The sequence below is a fragment of the Mesoplodon densirostris genome, chromosome 7 (genome assembly GCF_025265405.1).
Source record: "Mesoplodon densirostris isolate mMesDen1 chromosome 7, mMesDen1 primary haplotype, whole genome shotgun sequence".
Taxonomy (NCBI): Eukaryota; Metazoa; Chordata; class Mammalia; order Artiodactyla; family Ziphiidae; genus Mesoplodon; species Mesoplodon densirostris.
In genome coordinates this window covers 65,649,108-65,661,864 of record NC_082667.1, presented here as the reverse complement: position 1 = coordinate 65,661,864, position 12,757 = coordinate 65,649,108, and the positions used below count along the sequence as shown (strand labels likewise).

Below are 12,757 nucleotides of genomic sequence, written 5' to 3'. Positions count from 1 at the left end.
AATTGAAGCGGACTTGCGCCATTCACTCAAAGACTTAAAGCAAAGCTTGATATTATTTGTCAAGTCTAGCATTCATCTTCTGTCTCAACGGGAGTAATGGTACATATTAAATAACCATAGTGTTCAAAATTGTGATACATCCTCGATGGATATATTCATAGATTTAGCATTAAAATGTAACCTGAGGCCGAAACAACAATGAGTCCTACTGCTTATTTTGTACTTAGTGCCGTAATTCAAAAAGGTGGGAAAACACAAGGGCATGCATATGGAGGTGCCAAGGAGGAAGAGTGTAAATGATAAAGCAAGGCATGGGTGCTATTCTAGGGGTATTAGATGTGGTAGGAGGTAATTATGATGTGGGATAGAAGATGATAAATAAAGCAGACTGACTAGACCTGCGGCTTATAGCAGGAGAGCCATATGGTCAGGTAAGTGTGGAGATGGGTCCACACCATGGAGGGTTTACAAGTTTGGCAGAAGAGTTTGGTCATTATCCTGTAATGGTCAGAACATAGCTGACATTTTTGAGCAGGAGACTAACTTGATATACAGAGGTATTTGGGGCTTTGGTAGTTTTAATTTTTGTCCCTATGTAGAAGATACAAATGTTCTCAGTGTTTTGGACAATTCAAAAAAAATTTTTTCTGAGCTATATCAAGTCTAAACTCAAGAAAAGTCAGTTTTGTAAGACATTCTGCCTTTCAGTCTTCTTTTTTTTTTTTTTAATGTTTACCTATATCGTTTTTGAGAGGTTCCAAAGTTTTACAAAAATGGGAATGCTGGTCGTGACAGTCCAGAGGTATGCAAATCAAAATCTGAAGTAATTGAGGGTAATGAGAAATTAAGATTGCAGGGCTCACTCTTCAGTTGTAGGAGGAAAATTAAAGGTAAACTACCTAGCAAAGTTCAGAATAAAACATGTATAGTCATTCAAGTCCTTGCAGGCTTATAAATTGCCTGGTATGTCTGTAACTACTTTGCTATTATGTGGCCAAAACAGAGGATTTCAGGATGTGTATTTATGGACTGATTCCCCAACAGATAACTGCACTATTCTGGAATGCTATTGCTATGTCAATAGTTGTACTTATTGTTTCAAAATTTTTTCCATTTTTCAATCTAATTAACTTAGAATATCTCTAACGTGATTTGCAAAGAATTTTATATTTATATTTTGCAATCAGCATTTGACTGGCGCTCAGGTTTGAGACATGCACTACAATGTGTAAACATTTTATAAGATAATAAATAGCCCCTAAATGTTTTATGATTGCCTGTTCCCTGCTAATTGGTCATGGATTGAAATTCCCCATTGTTTAATTTTTTTTTTAATTTGTGGGAAATTTTTATAAATGAGTGTGTGGGACTTCATATCACAGCTGTTGTCATTTAAAGTTTGGACAGCATCATTACAAATGAAGCCCTGCTGTGAAATCAAAGTCAAAAGGCATCTTGGCATCCCAGCCATTTCCTTAGGAGAAGATTACAGCTCAAGTCTGTTGAACTTTATTGCCTTGGGCCTCATGACAGTCTTCAGAAACATGCAAGGCATTTCTGTTAAAGAAACTCAGATGTGCTAGGACACAGGGGATGACATTCTTGTGCATAGCAGTGTCCTAAGCAAGAGGGTGAGGAATAAGTCAGGAAGAAAAAGATGATTCACCCTTTTTGCCGTATTCTGGGATTATTTTATAAAATCCATGGAGATGACAGAGAATAGGAAAAAGGTGTGGTGTTTTCCTACAGGGCCTATATACTTTTTCCAGTTTTACTGAGGTATAATTGGCAAATAAAGCTGTAACATATTTAAAGTGTACAGCGTGATGACTTAATATACCATACATTGTGAAAGGATTCCCACAACCGAATTAATTAGCACATCCATCACCTCACAGATTTCCTTTTTGGGGGAGGGGTGAGAATACTTAAGTTCCACTTTCTTAGCAAATTTTAATTATATGATACAGTATTATCAACTATAGTCACTATGTTATATATTAGATTCTCAGACCTTATTCACCTTATATGTACTCTTTTACCAACATCTTCCCATTTCTTCTTACAATAGTTATCTTTTTTTTTTTTTTTTTTTTTTTTTTTTTTTTTTTTGCGGTACGCGGGCCTCTCACTGTTGTGGCCTCTCCCGTTGCGGAGCACAGGCTCCGGACGCGCAGGCTTAGCAGCCATGGCTCACAGGCCCAGCCGCTCCGCCGCATGTGGGATCCTCCCAGACCAGGGCACGAACCCGTGTCCCCTGCATCGGCAGGCGGACTCTCAACCACTGCGCCACCAGGGAAGCCCAATAGTTATCTTTTAACCAGAGTATTTGGTCTATTTCTGCTATTATATTTTTATTTATTCCTACTATCTTATTTTGTTCTTTTTTGATTGTTTCCTTTTTCTGAGTTTCTTTTCCTCCTTCTTGCTTTCCTTTGGATTATTTTTCTTTCAGTCCATTTTTTCCCCCACTAATTTAGAAGTTTTAACCCATTCTGTTCCTTTGGCAATAACAGAGAAATTTAAATGTTTACTTAATTTATCAAAATGCAGCTGCAGTCCACCACCTTACAATGTCTGTGCTACTGTGGTTGTATATTTTAGTTTTATCTTATTTTTCTTTAATACTGAAAGACATTATTTTTGTGTTTTACATAGTCAGTGTATGCTTAATTTACTCATATATTCATTACTTCCCTTGCTGAATTATCGTTTTATATCTCAGACTTTCCATCTGGTTTCAGGTGGCCCTAGGGGGTCCCTACCATAAGGTAGTTCTCCTAATGGACTTCCTACCTTTAGTGATCGCTGGGTTTTGTCTCCTATCTTTTGAATCCTTTGACTTGTTCAAAACTAATACTCAAATTTACTTTGCTCACCAACTGTTCTTGAGGTAAAATTACACTTTAGTGCTGTATCTCTCCAGGTTCCCACTTAACTTATATTTTGGCCTGAGTGTTCCTTACTTTCTTGCCAGTTCATTGCCTTGCATTAAAGATTTTTAAATATATTATCTAGCATTTTTAGTTCTTTACAGTAAAAATGCCTGTCAGTATATGACCATAAGTCAAGAAATGAAAGCTCATAACTAAGTTTTAAATGACCTTTTGGTTTGAGTGCTCTCAGAAGATTTTTTATGATATTAAATCATTTTTTCAAAATATATTTTTCTGGACTTCCCTGGTGGTGCAGTGGTTAAGAATCCGCCTGCCAAGGAAGGGATCACGGGTTCGATCCCTGGTCCAGGAAGATCCCACATGCCGCAGAGCAACTAAGCCCATGCGCCACAACTACTGAGTCCGCGTGCCACAGCTACTGAAACCCACACACCTAGAACCTATGTTCCGCAACAAGAGAAGCCACCGCAGTGAGAAGCCTGCGCACTGCAACGAAGAGTAGCCCCTGCTCGCCTCAACTAGAGAAAGCCCACGCACAGCAACAAAAACCCAACACAGCCATAAATAAATAAATAAATTTTTTTTTTTTTTTTTTTTGCGATATGTGGGCCTCTCACTGTTGTGGCCTCTTCCGTTGCGGAGCACAGGCTCCGGACGCGCAGGCTCAGCGGCCATCGCTCACGGGCCTAGCCGCTCCGCGGCATGTGGGATCTTCCCGGACCGGGGCACGAACCCGTGTCCCCTGCATCGGCAGGCGGACTCTCAACCACTGCACCACCAGGGAAGCCCATAAATAAATAATTTAAAAAAATAATAAAATAGCAATTGCCCTCAATTTAAATATATATATTTTTTTCAATTGCTTTCTAAAAGAAATGTTCTTAGTCAAATTAGGTTGGAAATGCTGCCACCAAATTCCCTTCATCCAGTCACAATATAAAGCCCTGAGAAGTCCTACAGTTTTTTTAAACAAAAACATAGTACTTAATTTTGTTTACCCAGCATTTCCCCAATTTCCCCCCAAGTAACAGCTATCAGTACTCCATAAAACTAGTGTTTGCACAACTGTCTGAGGACACTCTCCCTGGTTTTCCCATGGAAGCCTCTTAGGTAGGCCTGAGTCTCCATTGTAGAACCAAGCTTCTCTCTCCTAATAAGTTATATTTGCTGAAATATTCAGGGATCCTGCTGGTTAATATAAGTTCTGTTTATTTGCTTTTTATGGAAATGAGGTGTTTCCCCCTTAGAAATGGGGACCACATTGACTAGCAGCCATATCACAGAGACCTTGTTCTATCAGTGACCTTTCTTTTTCAACTCTCTCTCCCTTGGATTTTCCTCCTTGGTGTACTTAGGTCCCTTCTAATTCTTATAGAATCAAAGGATTACGTAGAATCTTAGTGTTCATCTGGTTCAACCCTACCAAGATTCATTCAGCTACCCATTTGGATGTCATAACTCCTCAAACAGCTTCCTTCCCTTTACAACTATGAGCATTTACACTCAGGGCCTTTTTTACTCTACTCACTTATACCCTCATCATGTCACCAGTGACCTCTTTGATTCACAAGTTTCTTGGCTTTTTCTCAGTCTTCATTTTACTGAATTTCTCTGGAGACTTCAACACTATTGGTCGTTTCTTCTTCTCTTGACAACTATAGTACTGCTTTCTCCTACTTCTCTTTCCCATCTTGATTCTCCTTTATTCCTTCTCTATAAATATATCTTTCCCAGGTTTCTGCCCTTAGCTTCTTCTCCTCATTTCTCTCTCTTCTTGAATTTATTCCTTTATTCATTCACTTATTCGTTTATCCAATAAATGTTTACTCTGTGTGGTGAATTAATTAAATAGAACTGTTATTTTTAGTACAGTATAGGAAGTTTGAGCCTATCTTTTAGTTATTTTTTTTTAATTGGGTCAGAGAATGTCACGTATCTGAGAATGATTCTTTATTACAGAGATTTGTCTTGTAACCCAGTATTGTTTCAGTGTTTTCTGGAGTTGGACAATCAGTGTATTCTATAGCTGTGTTTTTCATAGTTAAAAATGCATGAAATTCTATTAAGAACTCTTTTAGCAGATCATAATACTAAATGTACTCATTCTAAGCAAGACTAGAATTAGAAGAGATGCCTGCCTTTGGTCCATGACTTCTGAAAGAGTTTCCTCCTCTTTTTCCTCAGGGCAGAACTACACCCTCAGCCCTGCCAAGCCATAGTAGTATTTTGAAATAGACCAAGGTTGTCTATGGTGTATTTTCTCTTTGCTTCTGACTCTTTCTCCTTTTTCTAGGGGCCCTGTCCCTGACACCAGTGCCCTTTTGCAGCTTTAAGCCTCCAACTGCTCTGCTGTTGAGGCCTGTACTCCCTCCCTCACATTCCAAAATCAGTGCTGGCAGCTCAAAAAACTCATATCCGCCACCTCAAGAATATGAGGAAAGCAATCAAGTACAAAAGGCGGTGTTCAGAGGAAAAAGCACCAGGCCAATAGGTAGATAAATCTAAATTCCAGTACCGGCTGACATCTAGGCCTCTTTTTCTCATCTGAAAAGTAGAGGAATTGCATTGGAATAATTGATACTAAGGTCTCAGCTCTGTGAGTTTAAAATCAATTCATACAAACATATGAACAGCTGATAGCTGATGAATTTGCATTTTGATGGCGATAGTTATATTATCTAAGGTTGGGGCTGAAATTACTATACCTGACCTCTCTAAGGGTATTACCCTTGAGCATTGTTCCAGGCCATGGTCCCCCTATGTCTATTCAAGTCACTGTTGTTTTAGGTATATATCCAGAAGTAGAATTGCTGGATTATAGGGTAATTCTACTTTTCAATTTTTGAGGAATTGCCATACTGTTTTCCTAGCAGCTGCACCATTTTACATTCCCACTGAGATTTTCTGACTGTCCCATTCCCCAACAACATTTCACCCAAGGGGTTTTGGCATCAGTGGTATTTCTTGCCTGATCAATAACAGAATTTTACATATAAACCCTTCATGTGTAAGACTAAGAAAAAAATATATTATTTCAATTATAACATACATCCCAGTCTTAGAGAAGTTAAAATGTGGGGAGAAAATGTGTATCTCAGATTCAATGAAATATAGTAGTTAAATATACTAAAACCCCCTCCAAAAATTTTTGGACAAATATGCACAGCTGTAAACACAATTTTTGTAAAACAGGAAAGTAAAAGTAGCTACTCACCAATAGTGTATGAAAACATCTTTCTCAAATGTATTTTTATATCATTTCTAAAAGAATGGGTTTCAGGGGACTTCCCTGGTGGTCCAGTGGTTAAGACTCCATGCTTCCACTGCAGGGGGCATGGGTTCCATCCCTGGCCGGGGAATTAAGATCACACATGCCACGTGGCACGAGCAAAAAAAAGAATTTTTTTTTAATTAAAAGAAATAAAATAATTTTTTTTAAAAAAAGAATGTGCTTTGGGACAGTATTTTTTCATACTTTTTTTCACACTTATCTAGGTAAGCCTTAATGACGATTTGAAATAAAAGTAAAAACCCCTTAGGACAGTAAATAATGTATCATAGATTTTTGTTTCCACATATTTGTGATTTCTGGTAAATGTCCTAATAATGCTCCTTTCTCTCGTTTTGTTTAAGGATTGTTCAAGTTTAGAAGAATATAACATTGCCGCAGCATTACTCCCTTTGACCAGTGCTTTCTATAGGGTAAGTTTCATTGGTCTATATATAAGTCATTATGATTTATATAGATGTATTTAGTTTGATTTATCATGGAACTACATCAATTGCGTCCCCTTAGTGTATCTAAGACATATCTGTGGTTATATTTGTTATAACGTTTATTGCATGCTATATGTAAAAAATATATAATGTTAAATCTTCTCCTAAGATATAACCCCACCATTCCATCCCTACTTTATTGTTCTTTAGAGCACTTAATAACACCTGAAATTGTGTTGTGTGTTGGTTAGTTTACTTTTGACTGTTTTCCCCCACCAAAGAAAATAAATTTCATGAGGCTGGGATATTATCTGTCTTATTCATTGCTGTATCCCAGTGTCAATCAATAAATGTTTGTTGAATGAATGAATGAACAAATGAACAAGCTAGATAAATAAATGGAGGCAGAAATTAGAGTTTAACTTCACTGGCAATTTCTATGAACCTTCTGAAAATTTTCCAGAATGTTCAGTGCTTTTCTTAATTCTGTCATTTATTGTAGTTGTCCTATCCATGCCTTTTCATAGAGAGATTAATTCTTAGGCCAAATAAATCCAGCAAACTCTTATTCCCTCTTTTCCTATGAAGGACTTGTAAGGAGTTAAATAGCCACACTCTGAACAGCACATTGAATACGTCCTTCTGAAATGTACAGTAGGAAGCAATAAACCTGTGACAGCCAGGCTGACTCACTGTGCAGCTGTGTGCAGGTAGCTTCAGGAAGCCCAGGACTTATGGAAGGACTTGTGGCTAAAGCTACTCCATGTTTCATGGGCTCTAAGCCAGGAGAGATTATCAAATATTCCTAGATCTGTTTTAGTAGAGAACTAGGCACCAGATAAAGTGCCTTAGCTGAGTGATGAAATGATCCATGCCCTTAGATGCTGGCGGTATTCTCTTACTCTTTTTGTTCTGCCCATCCTTTTTGTTTCATCCACCATTTCTAACTGATGAGGTCTAGCCCCCTTCCTGCACTTAGTAGGTACCCAATAAATATTTCTTGATAAACTCAGTTTTTTAAAAACTTTACTTCAAATGATTTGTCCACGGTCTCTGAGTTAAAGGTCTTAACCCAGAGGTTCTCCATAATCAGGAACTCTTTCTCTGCTGCTAACTCACTTGCATTCCTCTTTCTTCCTCCTCACCCTCCCATCCTCTTCTAAAACAGAAAATGGAATTTATGAGACTCACACTTCTGAGACCTAGCAGGTCATACTGAGCATGCTCAGGAAACAAGGACAAATCTCAAAAATGTTAAACAAATGAATTTGGGTTTAGAAACTAATGAAAACAAGCTGGAGCTTAGGCATCATCTTTTGGTTTCCCCTCGTCAGCTTGAACTTATCTCCAGGCCCACTCTAGTTTTTCTTAAATGCATACATACTAGTCTTCTCAGAACTCTCCCTAGTAGTTCTTCATCTTATTCCCCTCCTGACATGGAGAACAATGTTACAAAAATAGGTCAGGCTCTCCTGTATCTTAGGCCACCAAGGAAATTTGTCTCCATATCTATTTCAGAGGAACCAAAAAACTTGGTTCTAACTAGCCTTCGTATGGGCCCTCATTTTCTTTGTTAAAGAAAATGGCATTTAAAAATTTTCCCACTTTAACATCTATTTTTTAAACTTAGATATTATGTAGAAGTAAATAAGAAGAAACATAGGGGAAATAAGAATTGGCAGTAGAAACTCAACTGCTCAAGAAATCCAAATTACTTAAGATTTTTTTTAAGCTGGATCATTTATCTGTTTTATAGTGTATATTAGTGAGGGTTTGATCATCATAGCAGAAGCACCACGAGTGATAGGAAGTAAGGAATCTATTATAGGGACCAGCTTTTATACTGTTATAGAAGCTGGGGAAGAAGTTTATGGAAAGCTTTGAATTAGGGTCTGCCTGTGGCCCTGAAGTCACAATAGATCATCAGGGCAGCAGTCAGGAAGAAAAGCTGGGCATACAGGGAAGAACAAGGACAAACTAGAATCTGTGTATGTCTTTTAAAGTCCTCCAACCTCAAGAAAGCAGGTGACCTGGAAAAGAAGGAGCATTATTGGCCATGGAGCTACACATGTGCCTGGCCCTGACTAGGAGTATCTAAAGGAAGAGATCCAGAAGGAACTGGAGGAAATGTGAGCACAGTTCTTTCCACACATCAAGATGGTCCAGCAGATCTGCAACAAAGTGTATGAGATACAGCAGCACCTGGCATCCTATACTGACCTTCAGAGTGTAATGGCTGCTGTTTCATTTTTGCCTTCCAAATCTTAGACACATTTCTCTGTAGTCAACCCTAACCTAGAATCATGGAGGAAGGAGAATTCTGGAAAATACTGTTCTAGCTTAGTTTAGTTTACACAGTACAAAACCATCACACCGTGTTTTTTTGTTCTGTGGAAGTTTTTAATGCAATTAGTTAACAAGTTGGGCTACATGCCATGCTCTTCTCTGTGTTATCAAACTTAATAATACAAACTTATGTTTTATGATGGGTTTATAGATTTAATTTTTTGTTGTTGACTTGGCTTGATTTTACTTGGTTTCTTTTGGTTTAATTTGATTTGAGCATGAAAGGTCCAGTTAGGCACCAGAAACCATACCAGTAATATGAACAGGAAAATTTTAATATAAGGAGTTATTAAGTAGTAATAGAGGATTAACTACTAAGAAATAAAGAGAATTTTAAACTTGGAGTGTGCCACTCCCCAACAAGACCGAGATTCAGACCTTGTTGGAGAGGTGTTTCTCTGGCCACTGGATGGCACTGAGGTGAACTTCACTGAAGGGCCACAGACTAAGGCTGGCAAGCAGGAAACTGCCTACTGGAGTTCTGGCAAGACTTGCTAGGAATCCACTCACTAGGGTACCACTGAAACTCGCAAAGTGGTGAGCACAACTGGCTGTCCCACACATGACTAGCAGGTACATGTCACAGGAACAAGAAGAAAAAAGCACACCAGAACCAGGAAAAGAAACCACTTCATATTGCTCTGTCCCTACTGACAAAGCTTAATATTGTGCCAACTGGCAAAGGAGAAATTTTTACAGGTCCAGCTCCAGTACCACAAAGCAAGGCAAAGAAAGGTAGATTTGTTATTATTATTATTTTTTTTTGCGGTACGCGGGCCTCTCACTGTTGCGGCCTCTCCCATTGCGGAGCACAGGCTCCAGACGCACAGGCTCAGCGGCCATGGCTCACAGACCTAGCCACTCCGCGGCATGTGGGATCTTCCCGGACCGGGGCACGAACCCGCGTCCCCTGCATCAGCAGGCGGACTCTCAACCACTGCGCCACCAGGGAAGCCCCAGAAAGGTAGATTTGGAGGAAAGAGGTACTGCACTGATAACCAACAGAGAGGGTTAGGGAGTGGATCATATTGATTCTTAGATACTTTCTGAACTTGTATCTTATGGGAATGTAAAAGGTTACTATGCCAGGCAGCATCTTGGGCAGCAAGATGAACAAAACATTGATGTGGCCACTAGGAACTTACATTAGTCTTTATAATACAATAAATAATAAATAAATAACCAAACTGGTCTACAGTTTCATCAGTCAGATGGACATTTTCTTAAAGTAGTACATATGCATGGTTAGAAAATTCAGAGAGTATAGAAAGATACAAAATGCAACATAAATGCTCCCTTTCCCACCTCTACTCCATTTCTTCTGACAGTTGATTTCTTCCTGGGAAAAAAACATTGTGTATTATTGCTAGGATATGCAGATAAAATTATCTTTTTTTTAAACTAAAATGATCAAACCATTCACACTGTTTTCTCACCTTGCTTTTTTCACTTAGTAGTACATCTTGGAGATCCTCCTATATACCTAATTATTTTTAATGACTGCATACACACACACACACACACATATGTATTTTTTTTAATAGTGGAAGTCAAAGCCTGCTCGGGTAAGGAGGTAGGCGAGAGGATGGATCAGGTACCTCTTTCTTTCCTTTCCTTTCCTTTCTCCTTTCCTCTTTCCTTTCTTCTTTCCTTCTTTCCTTCCTTCCTCCCTCCCTCTCTTCCTTCTTTCTTTCTTTCTTTCTTTCTAAGTAAACCAGCTATTTTTTTAATTGAAGTATAGTTGACTCACAGTATTCTGTTAGTTTCAGGTGTACAGCAAGGTGATGGACTTATTTTCTTCAGATTATACTCCGTTATAGGTTATTACAAGATATTGAATATAATTCCCTGTGCTATACAGTAAATCTTTGTTGCTTATCTATTTTATATATAGTAACTTGTATCTGTTAATCCATACTCCTAATTTGTCCCTTCCTCCTTCCCCTTTGGTAACCATAAGTTTGTCGTCTATGTCTATGAGTCTGTTTCTGTTTTGTATATAGATTCATTTGTATTATTTTTAGATTCCACATATATGTGATATCATATAGTCAGAGAGGGTCTTTCTCTGTCTGACTTACTTCACTAAGTATAGTATTCTCTAGGTCCATCCATGTTGCTGCAAATGGTAATATTTCATTCTTTTTTATGACTGAGTAATATTCCACGGTGTGTGTGTGTGTGTGTTCACGTGCGTGTGTGTGTATATGTGTGTGTGTGTGTGTGTGTGTGTGTGTGTGTGTGTGTGTGTGTGTATATATATATATATATATATATATACCACATCTTCATAAGCCAGTCATCTGTTGATGGATACTTGAGTTGTTTCCAATGTCTTGACTCTTGTAAATAGTGCTGCTGTGAACATTGGGGTGCATGTATCTTTTTGAAGTATAGTTTTCATTTTTTCTGGATATGTACCCAGGAGTGGGATTACTGGATCATATGGTAGCTCTAGTTATAGTTTTTTAAGGAGACTCCATACTGTTTTCCATAGTGGCTGCACCAATTTACATTGCTACCAACAGAGTACGAGGGTTCCTTTTTCTCCACGCCCTTTCCAGCATTTATTATTTGTAGACTTTTGATGATAGTTACTCCAACTAGTGTGAGGTGATACCTCGGTGTGGTTTTTATTTGCGCTTCTCTAGTAATTAGCAATGTTGAGCATCTTTTCATGTGCCTCTTAGCCATCTGTATGTCTTCTTTGGGAAAATGTCTCTTTAGGGCTTCTGCCCATTTTTTGATTGGGTTTGTTTTTTCAATATTGAGTTTTATTAGCCGTTTGTATATTTTAGCTTATTAACCCCTTGTTGGTCGCATCATTTGCAAATATTTTCTCCCATTCCATAGGTTATCTTTTCATTTTGTTGATGGTTTCCTTTGCTGTGCAAAAGCTTTTAAGTTTGATTAGGTTCCATTTGCTTATTTTTGCTTTTATTTCTTTTGCCTTGTATATTTTGAGACTGATCTAAGAATATACCACTACGATTTATGTCAGAGAATGTTTTGCCTATGTTCTCTTCTAGGAGTTTTAGGGTGTCATGTCTTATATTTAAGTCTTGAATCCATTTTGAGTTTATTTTTCTATATGGTGTGAGGGAGTGTTCTAATTTCATTGATTTACATGTAGCTGTCCAGCTTTCCCAACACCATTTATTGAAGATACTGTCTTTTATCCGTTGTATATTCTTGTCTCTTTTATCATAGATTACTTGACTGTAGGTGTGCAGGTTTATTTCTGGGCTCTCTATACTGTTCCATTGATCTATATGTCAGTTTTCATGCCAGTACCATGCTGTTTTGATTATTGTAGCTTTGTAGTATAGCCTGAAGTCTGGAAGGGTTATTCCTCCAGCTTTGTTCTTTTTCCTCAGGATTTCCTTGGTAATTCTAGGCCTTTTTTGATTCCATATAAATTTTAGAATTCTTTGTTCTAGTTCTGTGAAAAATGTCATAGGTATTTTGATGGGGATTGTGTTAAATCTGTAGGTTGCTTTGGGTAGTATGGCCATTTTAACAATATTAATATTTCCAATCTAAGAAGATTGGATATCTTTCCATTTCTTTGAATCATCTTCAGTTTCCTTTATCAATGGTTTATAGTTTTCAGCATGTATTTTCTTTTTAATAAAAAGATAATTATGTATATACTTACCATTCTCATAAAAGCGAAGTATTTTATTGGCCTAGATGAAACAAATGTTTATCTTTTAGAGCTTTACTTAGAGTAAAAGATGTTCCACTTGCAACATTATCTATATTAGATCTTAGGGAATTTGTTACACCACAGCCAC

At 37.9% G+C, this 12,757-nt stretch overlaps 1 protein-coding gene across 3 annotated transcripts in view; it reads left to right on the top strand.

Moving 5' to 3' along the window:
- SBF2 (SET binding factor 2) overlaps positions 1 to 12,757 on the top strand; it is a 469,274-nt gene that overhangs the window by 336,257 nt on the left and 120,260 nt on the right. For all 3 annotated transcript variants that reach the window (XM_060105533.1, XM_060105532.1, XM_060105531.1), the window contains one exon: positions 6,531 to 6,599. In XM_060105533.1, the coding sequence (XP_059961516.1) occupies positions 6,531 to 6,599 (69 nt within the window). The remainder of the gene's footprint in view (positions 1 to 6,530; positions 6,600 to 12,757) is intronic.